Raw genomic sequence first — 27,913 nt, 5'->3', positions numbered from 1 at the left:
AGGACTAAGCACTTAGGGGTGTTTGAGACAGGATCTTTGACCTCGACAAACTTTAGGCTGTACTGAAAAAGAAGGCAAACTGAAAAGTCAGAGGACAATCCAAGATAAACTATGAGCCTGAGGCAGGCTGGCAGTGGCCTCAGAGTTCAGAGACGACTCTGAAGAGTCAGATCTCATAGGGGGAAAGAGGAATCGATCTGAGTCATTACTGGACCCTGCTTTCTCCTTGGTTCCACATCAACTCTGCACTTCATGATTTCCTGTGGTCCCCAGTAGACCACGCATTAGAACCACTGGGAAACTTAAAAATCCAGAATCCCAGGCCCCCACCCAGACCTACAGAATCAGAATCTCCAGAGTCAGTTCCTGGGAATCTGTATTGTTTTCTAGCCAAACTTATGATGCGTATGCAGCGGGCTCAGCTCCTACTTCAGCCAAGCTATGTTACTGGATAACAGCAAAACCTGACCGATAAGAACTAATTGAAAGGATTGCAAAATTAATTAAAAACCTGAATTATATGGAGTTTAAACAAGTGCAGTTTTGTTATTTTCAATCACACGTTGGTTAATGAAGTGTTACCCATGAGCCCTTGAAACAGCCCACATTTAATGACAAGCTGAAGAGGTTTCCTGTTCGACAGCAGTTCCTTGGAGACACTTAAATACATTTTGCTTTCTGGGGCAGTTGAAACATTCCTCCGTGCTAATATTCTGAACTACTTTACCAAATCCTCTTTGCCTTCTTAGGTAATATAAGGGCAAACATCAGCAGGTCCCTGTATCGTCGGCTGCTTGAAACAATAGCAGAATTGTTTCGTGGGTGTGTTTAGTATCTCTGTTATCTAACAAGTGTAGGACGCTTAAGAGATGGATTGATAGATTTTTATCAACTAGAGCTCCTAATGTACTGCCCCATCCACAGTTCTCCACCAGAATAGAAAGGCTTTATCTTGTTCCCGCTGCACCTAGAAACCCAAACTGTATTTATGACAAAGTAATTACTCAACAAATATGTGTTGAATGAATATTAAATACATTAAATGCTTAAAAAATGTTTTTAAATTAACAACTATGCTTAAAGAGAAACTGGCTGATCAAGGGCATCACTGGGGGTTCTTTATAGAAATACAGATTCCAAACTCTAGGCCTCACCAACCAGAACCTCCGGAGGTGGCACCCAGGTGATTCTGGAAGTTACCCAAGTTTAGGAACTACAGAAAAGCATTTCCTACACCGTCCTATCCATTCATCAGATAACACCTCCTCTAAGAAGCTTCTCATGCTTTCCATCTCCCTGGCCATGGAACGTGGTTGTCTGTCCTTTGAACCTTTCTGGTGCAATGTCATTACTTCTCCAGTGGCACTGTTCTCACTCTCTCTTGGGACTCAGCAGTTTATCTTCTGTCTTAACCCATTTAGTTAGAGAGTAAATTCCTCGCAAGCAGGGATTTCATGGCTTACAGCATCGCGCACGTGTGCTGGAGGAATTAATACCTCCAACAGACAGAATACCATAGCATATGACAACAATGGCTAATGATAGCCCTAACAGTCATTGTTCTGGTATATTCCAGGAATGGCTCTATACACTTTAATTCTCCCAACAACCTTACAAAGGGAATCTTACAGATGAGGAAAGCGAAGCTCATACATTTAAACAGGAAACAGCTGGAATTCACAGAATTATAGACTGGTAGAGTAAGAATTCCCTTTGAAGAACATCTGTGTTACAAAAGAGTAAACTGAGGCCACGTTCAGAGTGTGAATCAGTGGCATGGTTCTGGACTAGAGGAGGGGTGCGTCTTCACACATATACATGCACACACACACAGTTAACAAGAGAATATATGAGCTAAGTTCTATTCTCCCATCCCATAATTCCCATCCATATATTTCACCATCTCCACGGCTTTTTCCCCTATTGTTGCCTCTTTGAAAATTAGTAAAAGGTAAACTGAAACCTTAAAAATGTCCGAAGGGAACAAGGGCCCCTCTTCTGGCTAAACTGTACAAGTCAGTGCCCCCTTTGCATGATGGTGATATGAACAAAGACCCTTTACAGTGTTCTTAGTGGTTGTGACTTCCTCTGAGCCCTTTGCAGGAAGTAAGTGGTAAGGCACATGCTGGATGCCTCATTTTCCTCAGAACTCTAGACTGCCTCAGCCCCACATGAGAGTTTCCTGTCGCCCTCACTGAATGCCACCTAGAGCAAGTATGATGGGGGAAGAGCTCTGAACCTCCCCTGCTTAGCCGAGCTGCCTGCAAACATTACCTCCCCTTTTTCTCACGTCTGTGGATTACTCTTGTTCACAGCTGGGCCCCACTCTGATTACGGTTTTGTTTTGTTTTAAAAAAATAATGGCTTCTTTGGGAGAATAAGAACAACAACAAAACATTACTAATTAAATAGAAGAGATGTTCACGTTCCCCTCTTCACAAACATTTGATAAACGTCTGGGGGTTTTTTGGTCTGTTTCTTCCCCTTTTAGAATAAGATATGCAGATAAAATCTTCCTCTGCTGAAGTTTTGTTCCTTCCTGCCTTGAGTTTAACCCATCCCATTCTAATGAGGCAAGAGCAAAAGCTTCATTATTTGATAAAGGGGGAAATCTCTGAAGATAAGCTATGCTACATGTAATGCATGGACGAATATCACAAAAGTGGTTTGATCAAAAGAAGCCAGACACGGGTGCACCATTCACAGTAGCCGTAAGGTGGACACAGCCCAAATGTCCATCCATTGATGAACAGGTAAACAAAATGTGATACATCCGTACGATGGAATATTATTCAGCCATAAAAAGGAATGGAGGACTGATACATACTACAACTTGGATAAATCTTGGAAAACAATATGCTACCTGTAAGGAGCCAGGCACAAAAGACCACATATTATATTATTTCATTTACATGAAAGGCCTAGAGCAGGCAAATCTATGGAAACAGAAAGCATATTAGTGTGGCCAGGGTGCAAATAGAAGTATATTTTGAGAGTAATGAAAATGTTCTAAAATTGGATTGTAGTGATGGTGACACAACTCTGTAAATTTACTAAATATCATTGGATTGTACACTTGAAACGGGAGAATGTCATGGTATATAAATTGTGCCTCAAAAGCTATTTTTATTTATTTATTTATTTATTTATAAAAGCTCTTTTATTTATTTTATTTTATTTTTTATTTTAGAGAGAGAGCAGGAGAGAGAGGCTGAGGGAAAGAGAGAGAATCTTAAGCAGGCTCCACACTGAGTTTTACTACTGTTTAAAGATAGAGACTACTCATCAGGATATTACAAATAGGAGCTACATGTTCAGCTAAGTCAGTGGAGCCCAAACCTGCAAGTCGGTAAGAATTGCACAGCAGGGGCCTTTGGGTGGCTCAGTCATGTAAATGTCTGACTCTTGATTTTAGCTCAAGTCATGATCTCCTGGTTCATGGGATCGATCCCTGCATCAGGCTTGGTGCTGACAGTGTGGAGCCTGCCTGGGATTCTCTCACTCCCTCTCTCCGCCCTTCCCACCCTCCTTCAAAATAAACAAACCTTTTTTTTTTTTTTTTTTTTTTTTTTTTTTAAGAATCACAAGGCAAGCTTCTAAAAAGTTCACGAACCAGGTTGCCAGTCATGGTGATTCAAAAGTCATATGCATGGGGTGAAGCACGGTTAGGTGTTTGTTGTTTTGTTTTGTCTTGTTCTGTGCTTCAGATTCTTCAGGTGATTGTGATAATCAACAAAGTTTGGGACACAGGAGTATAGGGAATGAGGCCAGATCAGTAGTTCTCAACTGGGGTGATTTTGTCCCCCAGGGACAACTTGGCAGTGTCTGACATCCAGTTGATAGAAGCCAGGGATGCTGCTAAACATCCTATAATGCTGAGATTCTAGGGTTCAAACAGTTAGCATGGCCATCTGTGTGTATTGCTTTCACGGCGTGTAGACAATCCACTTTGGGGATGGAGGGGCTTGCATCGTTCTAAATCGTACATACTGTGCTCCATATGCTACCAGTCTATGTGGCTCACACATGAGGCTCATGTGTTTCTCTGGCCTTCACTTGTGGCCCTCTCTATGTTGAAGTTAAGTAACTCATAGTAATAGCTTTTGCAAATATTACCAGCACGCATTTACAACTGGGCAGGAACACAGCATTAGATGTGATGTACTCAAAACAGAGTTCAGATTGTAATGTTTCCACCAGGAACGGATAAATTGGCATATCCATTTGCTTGTGCTTGATTCGTTAGCACCGGCAAAACTGTCAAGGGGAGTGAAGAGCACAGTCTTGGGGCTTTTCCTTCTCTCCTCTTCCCTCATGCAACCAGGAACTTCATGTTTTTTTCTCCTTTTGCCCTGCAGCAAAATCAGCACTCTAGAAAGGGCCTGATAAATACGTTCCCATGAAGAAACTGACAAAGCTTCCAGGTCAGAAAGCTTTGTGCCCTTGGAGGGGAATGGAGAAGTGGTTTCTAACATTTGTTGCGCAGAGGTACCCTGGAGCAGCAGAATGAGCATGGCCTTTGCTCACATGCCACGTGCAAGGTTCAAATCCCAGGTCCACCGCGTACTAGTTGCGGATGGTGGGAAAGTCACGGAAGCTCTGTGGCACTCAGTGTCCTCATCAGTAAATTGAGGATGTGACGTCTAGACTGCAGTGTTGTGGTGAGGGTTGGACAATATCTGTAATGAGGCTGGTACATGGTGAGCTCCAAAAGGGCAGCCTTGCATTTATGTGTCTTCATGCACTGCTTATGTCATCACCAGAAGTCTCTGATCCATGGTAGGACCTTAAGAAATACCTGTTGCTTGAGCCTGTGAAATGCTAGCCATTATTGCTGAAATTCTGCTCTGTGCAAAGCTGGCCTATAGTATTTTCTCCTTTCACAGACAAGAAAGTAGAGCTGGATGCAGGAGCCGGGTTTCCTGGGATCACTAACCTTCTGTATTTTCTAACCATTCCAGGCCAAAGAAGGAGCCTTCATGGTACGAGATTCCAGGACTCCAGGAACTTACACCGTGTCTGTTTTCACTAAAGCCGTTGTAAGGTACGGGGCTAACTCAGCTCAGCAAAGTGGGGAGAGATAGTCCTGAGGTGGGTGAGCAATAGGCCACACACAGCACCATCAGACAGGGCAAGAGCTAGAGGGGTGGCTCGAAACAGTGTGCTTTTGCTGATCCCTCTGAGAAAATCAAGGCCAGGGAGATTAAGGACATTGTTGAAGTCATTTTCCTGGAGAGTGACAGAGCTGGGTCCAGACGCCACTGTCTCTCCTAAATTAGCATCCCTGCGTGCAGAGCTCTAAAGAAATAAAATACTTGACTCTGCACTTGATGCGTTTATCATTTAACCCACAGCTAACAAAGAAGATACTTTCAGCCAGAAAGAAGCGAGAAGATACGTATTTAGTTCTGGCTCTGCTAACAAAGCTACCTACCATTTACTGAGTCTTTACCGTGTGTCTGAAACCTACAGTTTCTGATCCTAATCAGCTCTGAAGGCAGGTATTACTATGCTCCTTTCCATCGAAGAAACCGAGGCTCAGACAGCTGATGGTGCCTCTCTGAGACAATGGAGCTCAAGTGGCCATGTTCCAGCCAGCTGACTGCAAGACCCTCATGCTGTCTGTCCCGCTCCATACCTCTGTTTCCTCCTCTGTAAAAAAATATCTAAGAGCCAATCCAGGTCTCAAATTCTATTGTAATTAAAAAATAAGTAACAACAAAGCAGTTTGGCAATAAGCAAAGTCCAGTAAGAATTAATATCTGCCATCCTTCTGAGAGGGTAAAAAACAAAGCTCATACGAAGCTGATACCAGTAGACATTTTTGTGTCTAAACATTGCTTCTTAATAATCACTGCATTTATGCTTCTTTTGTTTAAGTGAGAACAACCCCTGTATCAAGCATTATCACATCAAGGAAACTAATGATAACCCCAAGCGATATTATGTGGCTGAAAAGTATGTGTTTGATTCCATCCCTCTCCTCATCAATTACCACCAGCACAATGGAGGAGGTAAGTTCTAAAGGACAAGGCCAGGGCGGGGGCGGGGGGGGGGGGCACTCACTGGGGAACTTGGGAAAAAAAATGACAAATTCCCAGCCGGGTTTCTTCATCGCAGGCAAACTGACCATAAATAATAACTAAATCTATAAATAGAAAAGAATGCCGAATATTTGATCATATTGCATGTTTTCCACTAGCAAATTCTGTGGTTAGACTCATGGGATTTCACCACCTGCCCATCTGTTTTTATGACTTGTTGGAGGGAGTGTGATATCAGTGATTGGGCGTTGGGATTTGTTTTCCAGAATAAAAATAGCTTTTGCACTGGGTTATTTTTTTTTTTTTTCCTGGTGGTTTAATTTGAACAGTTGCTATAGTAAAGCTCTAACTGCCACCTTTCACTTTTTAATCAACCCAGGTCTGGTCACTCGACTCCGGTATCCAGTTTGTTCCTGGAGGCAGAAAGCCCCAGTCACAGCAGGACTGAGATATGGTGAGCAGTGCATTCAGGACTGTCATATCACATCCCTAAAGGTCTGGGGCAAATTCTGAATGGGCTTTCCATGTACCTAATTCTTCTCCAGACTTAAAAATGACCATTTGGGGCGCCTGGGTGGCTCAGTCAGTTGAGTGGCCAACTTTGGATGAGATCAATTTAGGATGAGATGATGACCTGAGGCGAAGTCGGACGCTTAACCAACTGAGCCACTCAGGTGCCCCAACAATAAAACATTTTCAATCAGGTAGAGAAAAATAGTTGAGGCGTTGCAAGAACCCTTTCATTTACTTTCTTTGAGATCTTGATTAATGCCATTTTCCTTCCTCTTTCCATGTAATCTGTCCCCACAAACATTTTTCATGGTTTTAAATGCATATCCTATGTTATTATTAGCGGGGTGGAAATAACTTTAAGATCTAAGTTCTAAGTCTAAAGCTTATACTATTTGCCATATTTAGGTTATATTATCAAGAAGATAACATTCTATCTAGGGCTATTAGTCTCCTTGTAGCCCTATACCTCATATCTACTCCTTGCCAACCCTGGAAAACTCTCTTTCTCTCTTCTAGGGAAATGGGTGATTGATCCCTCAGAGCTCACTTTTGTACAGGAAATTGGCAGTGGGCAGTTTGGGTTGGTGCATCTTGGCTACTGGCTCAACAAGGACAAGGTGGCCATCAAAACCATTCAAGAAGGGGCTATGTCGGAAGAGGACTTCATAGAGGAGGCTGAAGTCATGATGTGAGTGGCCAAAACAAGAGTACACAAAGATGTCTTCGGGATGATGTTCTGTGCTGTGTTCTTTAAATACCATTTTGCCGCCATGTTATGCCGTTTTGCTGCTCAAATCTAGCAATGGTTTCCAATGGCATGGAGACTAAAATCAAACTCTTCACCATGGTCTATATGGCCTGTCATGGTCTTCCTCTGTCCACTGCCCAGTCTCATCTCCTACCCATCTCTCCTCTGGTCCATGATGTGCCAGCCACACTGACCACCATTTGTCCTCACACACACCATTTGACTGCTCACCATCCTTCAGGTCATTTTTGTTTAGGGGACGGAGTGTGTTTGGGGGAGACTGACTTTAGACCATCTCACCCCTTGCCTTTTTCCTCCAGGAAACTCTCTCACCCCAAGCTGGTGCAGCTGTATGGGGTATGCCTAGAGCAGGCCCCCATCTGCCTGGTGTTTGAGTTCATGGAGCATGGCTGCCTGTCAGATTACCTGCGCAACCAGCGAGGACTCTTTGCTGCAGAAACCCTGCTGGGCATGTGCCTGGACGTGTGTGAGGGCATGGCCTACCTGGAAGAGGCATGTGTCATCCACAGAGACCTGGTAAGAGGATGCAGGGCAAACAACTATAGGTTCAGGATGAAGGGGTGTGTCCCCCTGAAATGTACAGCTACCCAGACTGGGAATAAATTGATAAATAACAAGTCACAGACCATCTTCCTTCCCCTCTCAATTTCTACCCACTTGGGGATGCCCTAGTAGGACTCAGAACTAGGCTCTAATCCCAGCCCTGCTTCTAATTTGTACCCTCTGAGTCTGAGTTTACATTCTTCCAAAATGAAACATATAGCCTCTCCTTCGTAACCTCTCTGTGCCTCAGTTTCCTCTTGGTAAATTTCTCACACTATTATCTAAGGATCTACCACAATCACATTGGGGTGATGCTAAAACCATCCTCAGAATCTCTGGTTGGAGCTCAGAAATATTCATTTTAACATATCCCCCTTGGGATTTGTAGGCACATTTAAAATTTGAAAAAAAGAAAAAATAATAAAATAAAATTTGTAAAGAGAATGGAGTCTTTTATCACTAAGTGCACAATTCTGTGATACTAATTAGAGACTAGGTACTCTCCTTACTGAGGAATAGTTTAAAGAGGATTAGCAACCTCAAAACATTCTTATTTTAGTCAAATGGGTGACAGTTTCTTCATTACCGTCCCTAATGTTAACATTTCCTATTGCATCAGGTTGCATTAGAACACATAATAAAACCAACACATATCGTTGGTTGAACACCACCATGGGTTTCTCTTCTAATTAGAATCCCAGGAATAAAACTAAAAGACCAAACTTACTCATCCTGATAAGGGATCTTACACATTTAACTTTTTAGCTAACTCCTGTCAGGTGCTAGTGAAGCTTAATTAGCGTCTGTAAAGCTCCTGAGTGCCCTTGTATACTGCTTATCCACCAACCGTTTTCCTTTCTCTTTTGTTTGTCTGTCTCCACTCCAGGCTGCCAGAAATTGTTTAGTGGGAGAAAACCAAGTCATCAAGGTGTCCGACTTTGGAATGACAAGGTAATACGGGGACGTGGTGCCAGCAAAGTCTCAGGAACGAGACCCAGGCCCCCAGAACATTCAGACATTCTTTCTCCACTCTCTACCCAGGTTCGTCCTTGATGATCAATACACCAGTTCCACAGGCACCAAGTTCCCAGTGAAGTGGGCATCCCCGGAAGTCTTCTCCTTCAGTCGCTATAGCAGCAAGTCAGATGTGTGGTCATTTGGTGAGTGCCCCTCTGTCCCCACACCCACCTTGTCAGATCCAGGCAACTGTACTTGCCCAGGACTCTGGGTGATGAGGGCACCCCACTGATAGTCTGTGTGTGATAACAGCTCTGAAAAGTATGAAGGAGCCTCATTGTTGCATTTGGTCTTAGAGATCTTTGAAATGGGGGGTAAAATGAGAACGGAAATGTGAGTTCCGGTGACAGCTGCTGTGAGATCAAAAGCTGGAGGAGTGAGGAGACTAGAATATGAGTTCCTTGAAGACCAGGACCATATTTTGTTCAAAATTATATTTTCACACTTAACCCTCAATAAATATTTTACTCATTTATTCAACAACAATTTATTGAACATCTACTATAAGCCGGGGCTAATCTAGGTACTCACGATGCAGTGGTGCCTGTATATGAAAGACTCCTATTCTCTTGGAGGTAAATTTTAGAGAGAGACAGATAACAATCATGTAAACAAGCTAATAGTTATGTATGTAAGACAAAGTCACATGGTAATAAATGCTATGAATAAAACAAAACAGTAATGGGATAGAAACTGACTAGGATGGAGGGTCTGTTTTAAACTTTTTTTTAATGTTTACTTATTTTTGAGAGAGAAAGCACAAGCAGGAGAGGGGCAGAGAGAGAGGAAGACAGAATCCCAAGCAGGCTCTGCGCTGTCAGCACAAAGCCCAACATGGGGCTCAAACCCATGAACTGTCAGATTATGAGCCAAGCCAAAGTCGGATGCTCACCCTCCTGAGCCAGCCAGGCAAGAGGGTGGGTTTAAATACCATAGTCTGGGAAGGCCTCTCCAAGGAAGTGACCCTTGAGCACAGATCTGAATGATGAGAGAGAACCATCTCCATTTGGAGATCCAGGAATCTTCATTGCTTTACAAAAAAAACAGCAATTATAGAAATGTGGTGTGTCCAAAGGAAAGAGAGGTGCTGTCTTACTGAGAGAAGAGTAGACAATGAACTTGGCAGTCCATGATAAGGGATCAGAATTCCTGATAAGTGTAAATGGACATGAATGAAAGGCCAGAATGAATGATGTCAGTATGGCAGAAAGTACTAAATATTCTTGCTGGTTTTGTCATATTATCCTAAGCCATAGTTTGTGTGTACTAAACTATGCACAACTGTACACAAACTATACACAAACTACTAAACTATACGCAAAAACATACCGGACAATCTCTTTGATTTGGATTATAAGGGTTATAGTTTGGAAAGAAATGAGTTGGAGTTTGATTTTGCCATTGTGCATGAAGGGAATGTTTGCCAAGTGTATTGACCTAGAGTACCAGGGAGAAACTAACTAATTAAATCTCTTAAGAGAACTAGTTTTGAAGTCTTCCCAGCATTTTAGAATATCCAGTTCCAACAATCAAGTGGTTTGTTAATTTTTGGTTCTTCTGAACTGTTCCTTAAAACAGCTTCCCTGTTCAACAGCCTAGCTAAGACTTTGTTACTCAAATTTAAGTTATAGAACGAACTTGGAAGAAATAAAACTGCACCAGAGCCATCGCAGAAGATTCTTTTTTTCCCCAAGTACCTCTACAATGGGGAAAGGTATGGCCGATGTGTAGCCACTCTCTGAGGGATGCAGCTGGTCACGCTGCACCGAGCCACACGTTTGTAGTCATGGACGCTTTGTCACATCCACCAGCCAACTCTGCATGAGGCCTTTTCTGCCATAGGTTGTCAGTTGTGAATTTTCTATTGCATCTTATAATTAGAAGGTTTCGCTTCAGTCCACACCTGCCTGAGATGTGCCCCCTTAGTATCCAAACTTAGCCTGCTTGATAGAAGCAGGGTGGAGAGGGTAGATCACAGGAGCGGCAAGCCTGAGAGACAGAAACCTGGGTGGACTGAGAACTTGATGCCTGCCTCAAGACCATTGAGATTTGTTATGCATTTTAATGCTTTTGCCCTAATTAGCTGTGCTATTTTAAGCAAGTCAAGTAAGCTCTTTGGGCCTTCCTCAGTTTCCAATCAATGCATTGCAAGGTTGGCATGAAAGCAATTGTTTTCAAATGAGCTTCCAGCAGCAGGCCTCGATTTTCCAAAGAAATCTCACTAGAAATTCTGGTATCTTAAGGAGCTACACAGTCTTATTCACAGTCAGGTTCCAAATTTCCAGAACTCCTGAGATGCCTCTTTAGACCCCTTAGAAATCCTGATCCAGAGGTCTGGGCTGGGGGCCCAGGATCTGCCATTTGAACAAACTTCTGAGGTGATTTTTATTCAGACGTCTTGGGAATCATACTTGGGAAAACTCTGCCCTAAGAATCTCTGAAATATGCTCTGAAAACCAAGGAAAGTGGTTATCTGCAAGCTCTCTTCCCACTCTGACATCCTATGAATATATTGGTACGTAATAAAACTGGGTGGGACATTTCTTCTGAAGACAGAAGAGGAAAGGGTTTAAATCAGAGGTCAAAAATGGACAACTTGGAGATATTTTTTGTTCTGTCTACACAGTATTTTACTTTTTTTTTTTTCTTGGTGTTTATTTTGCGAGAGAAAGAGAGAGCATGAGCAGGGGAGGAGCAGAGACAGAGAGGGAGAGAGAGAGAATCCCAAGAAGGCTACATGCTGTCAGTGCACGCCCTGATGTGGGGCTTGATCCCACAAACTGTGAGATCATGACCTGAGCCTAAATCAAGAGTTGGATGCTTAACCATCTAAGCAACCAGGCACCCTCACAGTATTTTAAAAAATCAAATTGTATTTCTATTTTAAAACTCTCAGGTGCCTGGGTGGCTCAGTCGGTTAAGCGGCCGACTTCAGCTCAGGTCATGATCTCGCGGTCCGTGAGTTTAGCCCTGCGTCGGGCTCTGTGCTGACAGTTCAGAGCCTGGAGCCTGTTCCAGATTCTGTGTCTCCCTCTCTCTGACCCTCCCCTGTTCATGCTCTGTCTCTCCCTGTCTCAAAAATAAATAAAATGTTAAAAAATTTTTATTTTAAAACTCTCAATTTATGACTTCTTTTTAAAAACACAGAAAATGCTGCAATACTGAGCCCTCATCCCCATGTGCCCTATGTTGGCTGGAGCTAAATCACAACTGTCCTCTGAAGACAGAATTTGACCCTCAGTTCTCTACAGTCTGTCCTAGTCCCCATTCCGGCACATCTCACCCACTCCATTCATTTACATGATGTGTAACATTTCAGTTTGCATCCCCTGCAACTTTTAGTAGTAACATTTGAGTTAGCTATAACAAAGGGCTAAGCTTGAAAGTTCTTCATCACTAGAAAGACCGGGAAATTTCCGTTCTTTAGAAATACAGCTCAGGTAGCTTGCTATTATACTTCCTGAAGGTAGGGACTTGAACCTTAATGTCAAGGAAATTGCAATTTCTAAATGTACGTTTGGTTGCTGTTTGTGAACTGTAGCTGTGCTGCACTCCCCGTTTCTTGTAGGTGTGCTGATGTGGGAAGTCTTCAGTGAAGGCAAAATCCCGTATGAAAACCGAAGCAACTCAGAGGTGGTGGAAGATATCTCTACTGGATTTCGCTTATACAAGCCCCGGCTGGCCTCCTCAAATATCTACCAGATCATGAATCATTGCTGGAAAGAGGTCAGTAAAGGAAGCGGTTTCCCAATACCTCATCATCAACAACGTTAGGGTCTGTCACATTCTCTAGAGAAAGGGAGCCTCTTAGAGGATAAGAAGCAGGTAAGGCTGAAGTAGAGTAGCAAGAAAGTGGGTTGGAGTGTCTACTAACTAAAGAGGTTGCCCATCCCTCAAAGAGCTGGCAGTGACCTGAAATATTATTTGATCTGCAGTATAATTTCACAAGCCAAAACACTGTTAGAGAGGAAGAGGGGGTCAGACCTGTGCCAATATGCCAATTTTCTGAGAAAAGACGTCCATGACATCATAAAACCATCAAGTACACATGAAGTTAGCTCGTAAATCGGTGAGAAGTTCACATGTGCTGTGCAAATATTAAAATGACTTAATTAGGGGGCCCCTGGGTGACTCAGTTGGTTGAGTGTCCAACTTCAACTCAGGTTATGATCTCGTGGTTCATGAGTTCAAGCCCCATGTGGGCTCGTTGCTATCAGCACAGACCCCACTTCAGGTGCTCTGCCCCCCCTCTCTCTGCCCCTCCCCCACTTGTGCTCTCTCTCTCCCTCTCTCAAAAATAAATAAAACATGTAAAATAAAATAAAATAAAAGAGTTCATTTTATTTGTTCAACAATTTAGACTGAAAAACCAATTATTCTGCACCCTCCCAGATGCCTCAATTATCCCATGCTTGGGTTGCAGGCTATATCTTAAGCCACGTCAGCATGAGTCTTAGATGTCCTTTGGATGAGTTAGAAAGTTTTAAAGTTCAATGACAATTAAAAGCTGCTGAACAGAGAATTAACACAAATTCAGATTGTTGAAGGGTAATAAGGTAGAATTAAGAAAGTATAGGATACTTAGACTTTGTCCTAGCTTTGCCACTCCTTAGTCATTAATCTTGGGCAATTCTCTGAACCTCCTTTTTCTTACTCATAAGAGAATTAAATAATGCTTGATCTGTAAGTTCACAGAGGCTTTGTATTCAGAAACAAACAATGAAGACATAAAGAAAGGTGCAAAACAAATCCAGTCCAACTTCACGAGAATTAAATGCTGTAATAATTATGATAGCTGAAATTTACTTAGCACTCTTTTCTTTTTTTTGACTCTTTTATTGATTTTTAAGCTAATAGACTTTATTGTTTAGAAGTTTTCAATTTACAGGAAAAAATGAGCAAATAGTACAGAGAGTTTCCGTATACCTCCCCCCCATTAGTAACATTTTGCGTTAGTGTGGTACATTTGTTACGATTAATCAACCACTACTTATACATTAACTAAAGATCACGGTTTGCATTAAGATTCATTCTTTGTGCTGTACAGTTCTAGGAGTTTTGACAAATATACAATATTATATATCTACCATTATAGTATCAAACAGAATAGTTTCACTGCCTTCAAATCCAGTGGGCTTTCATCTATTTATCCATTCCTTTCTTCTGTCCAAACCCTTGGCAACTATTGATCTTACTGACCAAGTTTCACCTTTCCCAGAATGTCATATAGTTGAAGTCATATAATGTGTAGCCTTTTCAGACTGGTTTCATTCACTTAGCAATATGCATTTGTTGATTATTCCATGTCTTTTCTTGGCTTGATAGCTCACTTCCTTTTGTCACTGAATAATATTCCATTGGATGGATGTACCACAGTTTGGCTATCCATTCACCTACTGAAGGATATCTTGATTGCTTGCAGTTTGGGCAATTGTGAATAAAGCTACTATAAATATCTGTGTGCAGGTTTTTGTATGAACATAAATTTTCAGCTCCATTGGGTAACTATCTAGGAGTATAATCACTGGATCATATGATACCACTACATTTAGCTTTGTAAGAAACTGCCAGACTCTCTTCCAAAGTGGCTGTACCATTGTGCAATCCCACCAGCAATGAGAATTCCTTTTGTTCCATATCCTCACCAGGATTTAATATTATCAGGTGTTTTCGATTTTAACCATTCTAATAGCTATGTAGTTGTATATCATTGTTTCGGTTTGCAGTTTCCTGATGACATACGATGTTGAGCATCTTTTCACATGCTTCTTTGCCATCTGTATCTCTTCTTTTTTTTTTTAATTTTTTTTTCAACGTTTTTATTTATTTTTGGGACAGAGAGAGACAGAACATGAACGGGGGAGGGGCAGAGAGAGAGGGAGATACAGAATCGGAAACAGGCTCCAGGCTCCGAGCCATCAGCCCAGAGCCTGACGCGGGGCTCGAACTCACGGACCGCAAGATCGTGACCTGGCTGAAGTCGGACGCTTAACCGACTGCGCCACCCAGGCACCCCTGTATCTCTTCTTTAATGAGATGTCTGTTGACATCTTTCACCCATTTTAAAAATTTTTTTAAATTTTTTTTTTCAACGTTTATTTATTTTTGGGACAGAGAGAGACAGAGTATGAACGGGGGAGGGGCAGAGAGAGAGGGAGACACAGAATCTGAAACAGGCTCCAGGCTCTGAGCCATCAGCCCAGAGCCCGACGCGGGGCTCGAACTCCCGGACCGCGAGATCGTGACCTGGCTGAAGTCGGACGCTTAACCGACTGCGCCACCCAGGCGCCCCTAAAATTTTTTTTAATGTTTATTAATTTTTGAGAGACAGAGCGTGAGCAGGGGAGGAGCAGAGGGAGAGGGAGACACAGAATGTGAAGCAGGCTCCAGGCTCTGAGCTGTCAGCACAGAGCCCAATGCGGGGCTCGAACTCACAAGCTGTGAGATCATGAGAGTGGAAGTCGGACGCTTAACTGACTAAGACACCCAGGTGCCCCAATGGTGCATTTTTAATACATGATTTTATTTAATTCTCACAACAGTCTTAAGAGATAGATACTATTATTATCCCCATTTTACGGACAACAAAACTGAAGTTCAAACAAATTAAGTAACTTGCTCAATGTCACACAGCTAATGAAAGGAACAGTTTAGATTCAAAAGCAGGCCGTATGATTCCTGAATACCTGCTGTTAACAACTGAGACACGATAGCTTCAAATACAATAAATATGGAAACACATTTGAAAATCAGCAGCGCATTTTCAAATTCACATTTGAGTTCTGGTTTGCTTTGGAATTAACTATGACACACAAGTACGAGGAACTCACAGAGTTCTTTTTTTCCCCTTCTAGAAACCAGAAGACCGGCCACCTTTCTGCAGACTCTTGAGTCAACTGGCTGAAATTGCAGAATCAGGACTTTAGCAGAGACTCAGCGCCAGGCCACGGGCTGCAGATCCTGAATGGGGGAAGCAGATTCTCCATTCATAGAGCATTAAAAGCTGCCACCAGCCCAGGACTCCCCAGAGGCAGCCGGCCTGTGGCGCCGGTCACTGAGCTGCCGCGGAGGCAGCACCCTGGCAGGGGCTGGCACCCAGCCGCAGGCAGGAGGCTCAGCCGCTGAACTGGGAGTGAAGCCAGAGCAGCCGCGATGCCTCTACCCTCCTTCCAGCCTCTTGTGTGTGGCGCACGAACCTCAATCTGACAGCTTTCAGGCAACGTTTCTTGCACTTCTTAGAGAAAAGGAGAGATGGGGTAGGACTGTGGATTATTATTTTTGTTATTATTTCAAACATGAAATATAAAGTTTATGGTCAAGGGTTGATGAGATCTAAAGCTTATGGTCAAGGGATTTTTACTTGACCTGACAACACAGAATCCCAGGATACGGGGCAAGAGAAATGAGGAGTGTGACTCTTTTTCAAGGAGAACCGGCGAACTAATTAAGGTCAGGAGGTGTAAACTCAGCCGCTGTGATGTCGTCAGCCGCAGCTTCCTGCCGTAGAGGATGATGGAACTAATGCTCACATCTGAGGCCGGATAATCTAGAAGCAGCTTAATGCATGTTACTCATCCAGCACAGTGCCACTTTCCTCCTTGAAGGGACACGATGGACCGGGGTGAACGATTTCTATCTCATGGCTGGGGCTGGCGTCTGGACAGAAAGAGGGCATCAAATGATGGAGAACCAAATGGTACAGAGAAAGGCCTTGGGCTGTTAGTACTCCAACACCCACCTTTAGTACCAAGCTGGGCAGGTCACTGTGCCTTCCCTTCCGCGCAGAATGCTTCTGCAGGCATCTTGGGAGAAGATGTTTCTTCTGAACCCTGACTCCCACTGAGGACTCCACCACCAATTTTTCTGGCCTCTAGGATTAGTCCCCTCTGCACTGTTCCACCCTCATCAGCAGAGGGCAGCATTGTGTCGGGCAGTGTGGTGTTGCAGAGAAATCCAAGCTTGTTTAGGCCCTAGAGGTTTGCAACTTCAAGGTTGAGGCTTCACGCCTCCTGAAAGTCTCTGAGAGGAACGAGGGGTCTATTCTTGCTCAAACCATCTGGATAGAAACAGGCACTGAGTAGGGTGCTTTCAAGGCGCACAAGGCAGCCTACTGTTGATTGAGCACTGAAATCTGCACAGTGAACATGTACTGAGCTACAAGCCTTATCTGCAGAATTTCATTTCATCCTGAGTTCACACCAACCCCATGAGAAACTATTCTTATTCCCATTTTACAGACAATCAAACTGGGGCTTTAAAAAGCCAAGACACCTCCCCAAAGTGACAGAGCTAGGAAGTGTAGAGGCTACATCTGTCTGACACCAGTGCAGTTTCTTTATTTCTATTCAGCACTGTCTCCTACTGATGATGAAAGGGGGTTGCAGAGAAGGAGATAAATATAGCTGGGGGAAAGACCTAGAAAGCCATTAAAGAAGTCAACATAGAATGATGTTTCTCCCACGTAGACCACTATGGTTGGCCATGTAAACCTCCAAGTTGGAATAGGATCTTCTTTTTCCTCATCTGTAGCTTCACCTTTGTTAGAATTAATGACTTTGGAGTTGCTCAATTAATTAACCCTTTGATTCACCCACCCCTCCAGAGTCATGTTGCAGGAAGCCATTTATAGATGAGCTTCAAAACAGCTTTGAAAGATCCTCCTGCGGGTGTATAAATGCTTCCTTTAATCATCATCTCAACTTTGAGTCAGCTGCACTCTTCTTGGACATTTTGTGTTCACTGATGTAAGAGAGAGTTCGTTTTCCTACAGCATTCAGATGAAACTTGTAGAGAGATTATTGGGTAGTGTAGTCATTCACTCTTCTGTGTGATATTTTGACCAGCTAGAGATGCAGATGCATAGCTTTTAACTGTAACTATTGGTTTTTTTTTTTTAATTTTTTTATGTTTATTTTTGAGAGAGAGACAGAGTGTGAGCGGGGAAGGGGCAGAAAGAGAAGGAGATGCAGAATCTGAAGCAGGCTTCAGGCTCTGAGCTGTCAGCACAGAGCCCGATGTGGGGCTTGAACTCATGGACTGTGAGATCGTGACCTGAGCCAAAGTCGGACACTCAACCGACTGAGCCACCCAGGCGCCCCTCAACTATAATTATTGTGAAACTGGTTGCCTCAAGATAAAAGTCTATCATTCAGAAGATGACCTTACTCAACATATTCAAAATCATCTCTGTTTACTTTTTGGCCTTTTGTACATTCTCTTGCGGAACCCTTAATTAGAGATGATTTCTGGAACATCCAGCCTAGAAGGAAAACATCAAAATTGACTGATTTCTGTGGTCTGGTTTCAAAAATTACCCCTTGCATGGTATTATCTTGTTCACGCTCAGATTTGCTGGGGCCTTAACTGAACATATGTCAATAGTTCACTCCCCAGTGTCCTATCCTGCAAAAGGGGCTTCCTGTCTGTTTCTCTTTTCCCCTCTCACATGTTGAAAATTGTACCATGTGTTCACAAAAAATTCCCTTATACAAGGTTTTGGTTCTAGACGCATTTTATAGATTTTGCATTTTGTACCTTTTGAGACTATTTATATTTAGATGTATTGAATATTTATTAGTGTACAGTCCCTGCTAGTATCCATGATAAAAATGTTACAAATATCTCTAACCGTTTATAAAGCACACATAGTTGAAGGTTCGGTCTAGCAAATAAAGCTATATGTTTTAATAAATACAGTATATATGGCCTGGGTTCCATTTGCCCAAATGTCAAACAACAAAAATTTTCCTCAAATAAAAATGATTACATGGCTGTATGTTCCACAAGCAAGTAAAGACTATATATCATTCAACATTTGATATAAATATCAAAGGCTTCTTGTGTTCCTATCATATACTCTACCGAGAGCTACAGAAACAAAGATGAAAAAGGCAGTCTTTGGTTTTCAGAAACTTCAGGTACAGTTAAGAAGGCAGACATATAAACAAGTAAAATCATCCAGCAATTACAGCACCAACAGAAATATGGTCTAAGAGGAGAGGAGAGGAGAAAAAAGTTATGGAATCTATCAGGGGAAGGGTGACATCAGGAAAACTTCCTGGAACCTTGCTACTCAAAGTGTGGTCCCTAGACCAGCAATAGCAGCAAGACCAACTGGTGACAAGTGTGAATTCTCTGGCTTCACCCTGAAACTCACTGAATGAGAATCTGCATTTTCACAAAATCCACAGGTGCTCCTAAGCACATTAAAGTTTGAGACATACCGTCATAGAGGATGTAATGTCCGACTCAGTTTGGAAGATGAATTATGTTTTTTTCTAGCAAGCAAGTGGGCAGAAGTAAGAGAGATAGTTAACAGGTAGAATGATAAAGGAAATAGAGTGTATGAGGGAGCTATTATCAGTTTATCCTTGCTGGAGTGGAAGTTGTGGGGATGGCCAACGAGGTGTTGGCAAGGGTGAGGATGATTAAGGGGGGAGGCAAATTGAAACTGAATCTGTAAATCTAGATAAGGACCATATTTGAAAAGACAAGAAATGTTGGAACTCTACCTATAGATAGAAAAGATGTCAGTGTGCAAAGAGAGAAGGTCAAATTTCTGTTTAAAAATATATTCTGGCAGCAACACAGTGAGTGTATTTGAGAGAGGTAAAGCCGATAGAAGAGAAGCCAATATGAAGATGAATTTTGCCGTGTTCCAAGAACCAGATTATTGTTCATACCCATTCGCTGTCATCTGCTGTGTGGGTGACATGGAGAAATTGTAATTCGGAGTTCTTCAGTCACAGTTGGACAGCAATGAATAGCTTAGCTATTCCCCTGCCTCTTAAAGTCCCAGCGAAAAACAGGCTGGCTTATGTTTTTGGTGTGTTGAGCTCCCCTGTTGACCAAATGCCCATGTCCACTGCAGGAGCCAGTTCACACACCAGAGGACCACTGGGCACAAGTGAAAAAGCCTGCAACTTCTACTCAGACCTTTGTGGGACTCACCTTTGGGCTTGACTCCCACCGGGAAATGACCCAGATAGCAAACTCCTAAAGCGACTGGATGAACAGCTGTGCTTCTCAGCGTATTTATCCTGTAGACCCTATTCTCCCTGGAATCTCCCAACACAAAAGTCCACTGCCTTGAGGAAGAGGCAGGAACGTAACCCATTCAGCAAGATGGACTGTGTGTATTTGTGTGTGTGTCTTCAATGACTGTGAGATTCTCTTCAAGTCATGACGTGTAGTAGGCTTATGGGATCACAGAATCACACAGTGACTATTAGAAGGAGTTTTAGAGATCATTTACTTACTTTATAAATAATAGTTCCCATTCACCTGACATTGCTTGGCACTGTGTCAGGTGTATAAGATGAATATGATATCTTATCGGTTAGAGACCAAACACTTCAACTCAAATTAAGATAATTCAAGGAGGACTTATTTACAGAAGGATTATGTAGAACAGTGTGGGTCAGGTTTAGGAGAACCACAGAGTAGTACAGAGGAAAATAACAGCCAAGGAGCAGTTATCACCTTAAGGCCTGAAGAGACAGGAGGGAGAGTAGTCACTTGAATGTGACAGCAGAGAGTCACCTGGAGAAGGTCACCTTGAGAGGAGAGGACCTTTAGTAAGGAAGCCCGAGGCAACATCACAAGGAGAAAGCAGGGGAATAAATACAATGGCCCTACTCTCCTCCCTTACCCCATCCACTGCTGGGGTTACTTGTTGGCCAAACCCAACTGAAAGCCAGAGGATGAGGAAACTGTAGCAGGGCCATCCATAGAGCTAAGTCCCCAGGGGAAAGAGCAGGGTGCAAAGAGTGGAGTGGATTTGGAGAAGGAGAAGATATCTAGTATGGACACCAGCCTTCCTATAAGAAGCCCTTTGGCTACTAAAAAAGTCCAACACGTAAACAAACACAGTTGATGTTTATTATTTGCAGATTCTATACTTGCAAATTTGCCTACTCACTGAAATTTATTTGTAACTCCCAAACCAGTCCTTCCATAGCCATCCATGGCATGCCCATGCCAGAGCAGTGAAAAATGTGAGTTGCCCTCTGTGCATATTCCCAGCCCAGGTCAAACAAGGTAGTGCTCTGCCTTCTCATTTCAGCTTTCACACAGTAAACAAGTATCCTTTTCAAGGCTTAGTGCCATGTTTGCACTTGTGTACTTTTTGTTGGTAATTTTGCTGGTTAAAATGGCCCTCGAGCAAAGAGCTGAAATGTTTGTAGTGTTCCTAGAGCAAGAAGGCTGTGACATCCCTTTCAAAGAAAATACGTGTGTTGGATAAGTTTCATTCAGTCATGAGTTTTAATGCTGTTGACTGTGACTTTAACGTTAATGAATCCACAAAGTATATTAAATAAGGTGCTTTCTAACAAGCATGAATAACATGAGGTTATGTATAGATCAGTTGATGAAAATATTGTGACCAGAAGCTCACAAGAACCTAACCCCATTATTCCCCTAGGAGCCACGGTTCAGTATTCATTCATTCGGTGCCCACGGCAACTTTATGAAACATAAGTACCAAATAATGAGAATCAACTCTGATTGCAAAGGGTTGTTGTGGGCTAACCAATGGAGCAGTGGTCACAATACAGTGAAAACCCCTCAGGGATCAAGGAGGGCTTCACAGAGGAGGTGATATTTGAGCTGTCTTGAAGGGTAAATAGGAGATCCTAAGGGAGAGGATCTGGAAGAACATTTCAGGAAGAAAAGCCCGAATAAAACAAAAAAAAATATATCTTATTCCACCTTCTTCCCTTGCATTACTTTTAAATTAGGACTGGGAACCTTGAGGACAAGGTTAGTAGGTGCTTGCCACGGTCACAGGAGAATCAGTTGAAAAGGTTGAGTGGACTGTGAGTTTCTCACCATCCAGGATCACCTCTACCCATACTACCTACATGCATCTACAGCTATGAAGACGTTTCTGGCCCCTTTCCATTTTCTCAGATTGATTTTGAGGACAAGTGTCTGTAAGCTGAGACAAACTATGCAAACATTCATTTGTGTTTCTCTTTTGTATATTTCACAGCAGTTTCCCATCTAAGATAATGTTTGCTCTCTCAGCAGCTTTGGGATCGAAGCAGGAGTACAAGGGTCTCACCAGACAGAAAAGGAAAGTGATACCCAGAGAGCATGCCTGAGGTTGTAGACTTACTTAACAAAGGTGAGGTTAGAACACAGATCTTATTCTGAGTCCTACATTCTTCCTAGAGATCACACCAAAATTCAAACCACATTAATAACCATAATAATAATAATATAAGCTTCCATTCTTGACCACTTATGATGACTATGCTTAGCATGTTACATTTATTATTTCATTTAATCTTCTAAGAACCCAAGGGATAGGTACAATGACGATTGTTTCAATTTTACAGATGAGAACAAGGCTTAGTAAATTAGGGAAGCCATTCACGGTCACACAATTAGTGAGTGACAGAATGGGGGCTTGAAGCCAGACCTGTCTGTCCCCAAATTCCATGTTCCCAACCATTCTGTGGGGCTGATTATAGGGCCATCTATGCTAACTTCTGAGAACACAGCAGCACTGAGCCCATTGTGCCTTTGGCTATACTGCTGCATTTCAAATCCTGTTCAGAATATGCTCAGCCCCTCCTTATCAGCTCTTATCTAAAATTATTATAAACAGAATTTGTGTAAGTAAAGATGAAATGTTCTTTGCTATGAAGTTATGTGTGAAAGATCTGACCTTCAAGGGAACCAGTTCCATAGAAGTTGTGAGAAATGAGCAAAGTAAGAGAAAGACAGCATGATGAGGGGACATGTGTTTCCAAATGGACCAAGATGGAGTCACAATCTTTCAGCAACAAAACAGTCCTCAATATTTCATTTATAAAGTAACAGGACTACTTCCTAGGATTTCATGAGGATGAAATTAGCCCATCCATATATAGTACTTAGCACAGAGGCTGGCCCCAAATAAACATTTAACAAATGTTAGTTTAAAACATATCTTTAAAATATAAGATAACAGAGAGGGAAGCAAACCATAAGAGATTCTGAAATATAGAGAACAAACTGAGGGTTGCTGGAGGGGTGTTGGGTGGGGGGACAGGCTAGATGGGCGATGGGCATTAAGGAGGACACTTGTTGGGATGAGCACTGGGTATTATATGTAAGTGATAGATCACTAAATTCTACTCCTGAAATAATTATTACATTATATGTTAACTAACTTGGATTTAAATTTAAAAAATATTAAAAAATAAGCATAAAACATCTATTTTAACAAACTATTCCAGATTCAAAGAAGGAAATAGGCAACCCAGTGTCCTGTGGAAAGACCTGAGTCTGGGTCCAGCTGACCTTGGGCAACCCTTCCCCTTTCTGGGCCCCAGTTCTTTCATCTGTAAAATGAGGCAATTTTGAGCAAGTGCTCAGGTTTTATCTAATGGACAACGTAAATTGCGTAATTGACCATTAAGTTTTTCTTTTCCTGCTAACTACCCAAATGTTAACTACAAGCACCAAGTGGGTGAGCCTACTCTGTGTAGCAGTCCCATGGCAGTTAAAGACTTTTTTTTTGTATTATTCACAGTTTCTCTCCACCTCATATTCCTTTCCTACATAAAATAGTATTTCTGTTTTCTGTCTCCAGAACCAATTCTTATGCCCATTCCAAATACCCCACTATTGGTTTCTGTAAAGCAATTTTAAATGGACACCTAGATGTCCTAAGTGACCTGAGACTTTTCTAAAAACAAGGCAAGGTTGCCACACATGGAACCACATTGTGTGGGCCCCAGCTTGCAGGTGGCAATGCAATTCTCATCTGATAGCTTCAACCCACTCATGGCTGATGGTGCAGCCAGGATTGAACGTGAGGCATATCTGAAGGTAGTAGACAGAAGGCTACGCGTGTCACTGGCAACATATGAGCTATGAGTTCACTTTTGATTATTCATTCAACTCATTTTTATTGAACTCCTATTAAGGACGAATCTCTGAGAATGTGATGAGAGGCAAGAAAGACACATCCCTTCTCTTAGATTTTATGCTCTAATAATGCTATGCAGGCAACAACGTCAGCAATCACAACACAGCATGACGAGGGGTGTGATAGAGAAGCCCAGGGGGCTCTGGGAGCATAGATGACTAACCCTAGCCTAACCCAGACACGGAAGGAGCTAGAAGAAACAGACAGGTAAGTGGACACCAGAGGGATGCACAGAAGTTAGGCAGCAAACTAGGGGAAAGTGCGGAAGCGGGAGGGAAAGGAGGGTAGATCATTCTAAGCAAAAAGCCCAGCTTGCACAAAGGCCAAACTCAAGCGAGAATACAGCAGATTAGGGAAACTAAAAGATTGCTTTTGGCTACAACCAAAGAGAGCTTGCTCACAGCAGAGGAGACTGGAGAGGCAGACGCCAGATGGAACACCCTTTGTGGGCCTTGCTAAGGAGTTTGGGCTCCATGCTGAGGACAATGAGAAGCTAGTGAGGTGCTGTAAGCATGGCAGGGGCATGTCCTTTGTTTTAACTCATGTGATTTTCTACATGTAGAAGGCTCTTGGAATGAATCCACCTTACCTCACCGTCTGGAGGGGGAAACAAGTGCAGTGACTTGTCTAGGATGATTTACTTGCAAAGCTGGGACCAAAAGACAAGCCTCTGGATTGCCAACGCAATGCTTTCAACAAGACCATATTGCTTCCCCTTATAAGCAAATGAAATTCAGGGGGTCAGGGAATTATTTTTGCCTAGGATCCAACCAAATATATATCTAATAGTCTTTTTGTTTCTTTTAAACAACTTGATCTTAGAAGGTGAAAAGACAAGGAAGGAACAACAGGGAGAAATACATCTTCCAGAAATCTACGACATCCAACAAAACATGCCCTTTAGAGTGAAAATTCAATCTCTCTTGTTGTTTTTTTAATTCTTTTTTTTTAAATGTTTATTTATTTTTGAGAGAGAGAGAGAGAGAGAGAGAGAGAACGAGCAGGGGAGAGGCAGAAAAAGAGGGAGACAGAATCCGAAGCAGGCTCCAGGCTCTGAGCTGTCAGCACAGAGTCTGATGCGGGGCTCAAACTCCCCAACCACGAGATCATGCCCTGAGCCAAAGTCAGCCACTTAACCTACTGAGCCACCCAGGTGCCCCCAATTTCTCTTGTTAAGTATTTGTAATCACTGACACTCAAAATCCTAAGGATCACAGTGGAAAATGAAAGATTACAGAAAAAAGAAGGGAAGAAAGAAAGAAAGAAAGAAAGAAAAAGAAAGAAAGAAAGAAAGAAAGAAAGAGAAAGAGAGAAAGAGAAAGAAAGAAAAAGAAAGAGAAAAAAGAAAGAAAGAAAGAAAGAGAGAAAGAGAAAGAAAGAAAAAGAAAGAGAAAAAAGAAAGAAAGAAAGAAAAGAGAAAGAAAGAAAGAAAGAAAGAAAGAAAGAAAGAAAGAAAGAAAGAAAGAAAGAAAGAAAGAAAGAAACTTTGGTGTTTAAAGCCATCCTCCACAAACACCTCCACAAGCTTTCTCACAGGGACAGAAATGTATGTGTGTACATATATAAGTCATCCTTTCTGAAATAGCAATTTAAATTCGAATGAGTGATGTAACATCAAACCATAAAGGATCATGAATTCTGAGTGCTTGGGAAATAAGAAATGGTGTGAGATCAGTGAGGGTGTAGATTCCCAAGTTCTTTGCCAGAGACTCTGTGGCTCCTCTATAAATAGCCCCTAATAGGAATAGCTGAGTAATTAAGTATACATAGACAAACTTTTGAGAAAGCTTCCCTTGTAACAGTACTTTATCCTTTACATTTTAAAATGTTTCAAATGCTTTCAAGTGTTTACCTTGTGAGGTAGGAAGGGCAATTATTATCCCTCACATTATAGATATGGTGGCTTCTCAAGAACAGAGTGTTGAAGTGACTTGAGTAGGGGGTCTCAAGGTTGGATCTGAAGCCCCACCAGACTGCTGCTTGGGTGAGGACCGTTTCTTTGGGCAGCCCTAAATGGCAGATAAGCCTTGAAGAGAAAGGTGCCTGTCCTCTCAGGTCCTTCCTGGCAAAGCCAGGTGACTTCCTGTCACCACGTATTTTCCTTTTTGTCCATTAGGCAATTCTTCCTCAATGAAGTTGAGGCAGGTCCCTGCTTAAGAGATGGCAGCTTCAGGGATTGGCTCCAAGCGACTGAGAAGATACTCCTGAGCAGAGGAGCACTGGTGACCAGACTCAAGTGGTGGAAGTTCCCTCTCCCCAAACCCCTGGTTTATCTTCCATCACTTTGCCCTGTTTCTTTCCTTCACAGAACTTCTTCTAGCTGTAACTGGACGTTAGCTAGGTTAATTTATGCCCTATCTATCCAGGTAGATAACAAGCTCCAAAAGGGTAGTACACCAGTGCGTACTCAGCTCCTGGCACGAGGCTCGGAACAAAATAGGTGCTCAATAAATATTAGGTAGATAAATGAGCACTTGGAAATAACGTGAGATCGATGAGATCGCAATGGAGCCCAAAGCTTCCGTCCTCCCACTGCTGCAGGTGTGGCTCTCCGGCACGCGGGATCTGGGGGCAAGTCCTCCCTTCCTTCTCCATCCTGAGGGCAGGGCAGCTGGCTGTCCTGGGGCCGGCGCCGGGGTGCAGGTCTGGGATGCGCCCGCCGCGTTGAGGGGCGCACCGAGCGCCCCTCGCCGCAGCCATTTCCTGCTCTTTGTGTGACAGCGGCGGCGGCGAAGGGGCTGGCACCCCGGGCGGGGGAGGAGCCGCGACGGGCGCGGGGGCGGGGCCGAGGGCGGGGCCGAGCGCGGCGGCCCTCCAGCGGAGCTAAGCGGGGCAGAGCATCCTGCGCCCCGGCGCGGGGCCCCGCGGTAGCCTTGGGCCGCTCCCCCGAACCTGCCGCAGACCCAGGTAAGCAGCGTTCGCAGGCCTTGGGGCCGGCGTGGGGACCGGGATGCTGCGGGGGGACGTCGATACGGCCGTGAGGATGCGCGAGGCGCCGGCGCCCCTTCTCCCCGCCCGAGGGGGGCGCTCGGCCCGGCGCCCCGGCTAGCGCGGCCTGGGGGCCTTCGAAGCCCCTGCACGCCGGGTTCCAGGCCCCGCGCGGCCCCCTTCCCCCTCCGGCCCACCCTGGGCCTCGTTGCGCGGATCCCCCTGCGGGAAAGCGCCGGCACACAACGCAGCTCGGGCGCGGCGGCGGCAGCAGCAGGTGCGCGGCCTGGGCCGGAGCCGCGGGCGGGTGAAGGAGCGGCGCTAACCCCGAGAACCGGAGACACCTGCAGCGGCGACATCCCCGAGCCCAGGTATTGCAGAGCGCCGGCAGCCGCCTCTGCCGCCTCGGCCACCATCACCTCCTCCGGGGCAAGCGAGAGCCGCGTGGGCCCGCCTGGCAGCCGCCTGGGGCACCCGACGCCCTGCAGTGAACGTGAGATGGGTGGGGCGAGGGGCGAAGCGCCAGTGTTTGAAGGTGGGGGTTTTAACGAGGGAGGAGGCAAGTCTGACCCGCTTTGAAGCCTTCTGGCCTACACTAGCATCACTCTCCCTCCTGGCTGCCAGGCAGCGGGGGAGGACAGGGGGGAAGGGGGATGAGTGGGCTGACTCCTGGGGAGGAGGTTGGATTTTCTTGAGCTCCGAAGAATTGGGAAGAGTGCCTACCTGTCTGTTGTGGTTTCTGCTTTTCAGGACACCCTCCCCCTCGATGGATGGGTGAAAAGGAAGAGAAGGGGTTGCTCTCTGTTTAGGGGTGGGGGTGGGGGCAGGAAACGTGATCGGACAGGAGTGTGGTGTGGTTCTCTGTACTAAGGAGAACCTGGCAGGAAAGGACGCTGGGACTGCCCAGGCCCTCCCCAGCTCAGGGAATCTGACTTTGACCTCTGGTTGCCTAGTTTCTCCAGCACGGCGATGGAGCATTGTGGGCTGATGGGCCATGGGCTTCTCTTCCAGCCAGGACAAGAAGGTAGCAAGGATCTTTTCCTGCTAGCTCTCAGGTGCCTTCCTGGCATGGGCGAGGAGACTGGGGCATGAGGGGCAACTCAGGAGAGTGCTGGCTCTCATACTCTTGTTTTCTACCTCGTACCTGTGTCCCCTTTAGGGCAGTGGGCCTCACCT

At 43.9% G+C, this 27,913-nt stretch overlaps 2 protein-coding genes across 3 annotated transcripts in view; both read left to right on the top strand.

Moving 5' to 3' along the window:
- The window catches only part of ITK (IL2 inducible T cell kinase), a 58,440-nt gene extending 40,634 nt beyond the window's left edge, over positions 1–17,806 (top strand). The window contains exons 9-17 of the mRNA XM_047091959.1: positions 4,962–5,044; positions 5,881–6,014; positions 6,424–6,498; positions 7,074–7,245; positions 7,626–7,842; positions 8,756–8,820; positions 8,911–9,029; positions 12,455–12,612; positions 15,741–17,806. Of these exons, the coding sequence (XP_046947915.1) occupies positions 4,962–5,044; positions 5,881–6,014; positions 6,424–6,498; positions 7,074–7,245; positions 7,626–7,842; positions 8,756–8,820; positions 8,911–9,029; positions 12,455–12,612; positions 15,741–15,812 (1,095 nt within the window). The 3' untranslated portion in view covers positions 15,813–17,806. The remainder of the gene's footprint in view (positions 1–4,961; positions 5,045–5,880; positions 6,015–6,423; positions 6,499–7,073; positions 7,246–7,625; positions 7,843–8,755; positions 8,821–8,910; positions 9,030–12,454; positions 12,613–15,740) is intronic.
- Positions 17,807–26,648: 8,842 nt separating this feature from the next.
- Positions 26,649–27,913, top strand: part of CYFIP2 (cytoplasmic FMR1 interacting protein 2) — a 127,119-nt gene continuing 125,854 nt past the window's right edge. The window contains exon 1 of one of the 2 annotated variants that reach the window (XM_047091924.1): positions 26,649–26,716. The gene's annotated coding sequence lies outside the window, so the exon portion shown is untranslated. The remainder of the gene's footprint in view (positions 26,717–27,913) is intronic. The other variant, XM_047091932.1, reaches the window with a different exon arrangement.

Source organism: Lynx rufus, unplaced genomic scaffold, assembly GCF_022079265.1.
Source record: "Lynx rufus isolate CCGP_SWC_20201006 ecotype Redwood Valley unplaced genomic scaffold, mLynRuf1.p SCAF_1, whole genome shotgun sequence".
Lineage (NCBI taxonomy): Eukaryota > Metazoa > Chordata > Mammalia > Carnivora > Felidae > Lynx > Lynx rufus.
The sequence above is the reverse complement of the archived record's forward strand: the minus strand, read 5'-3'. Positions and strand labels throughout refer to the sequence as shown.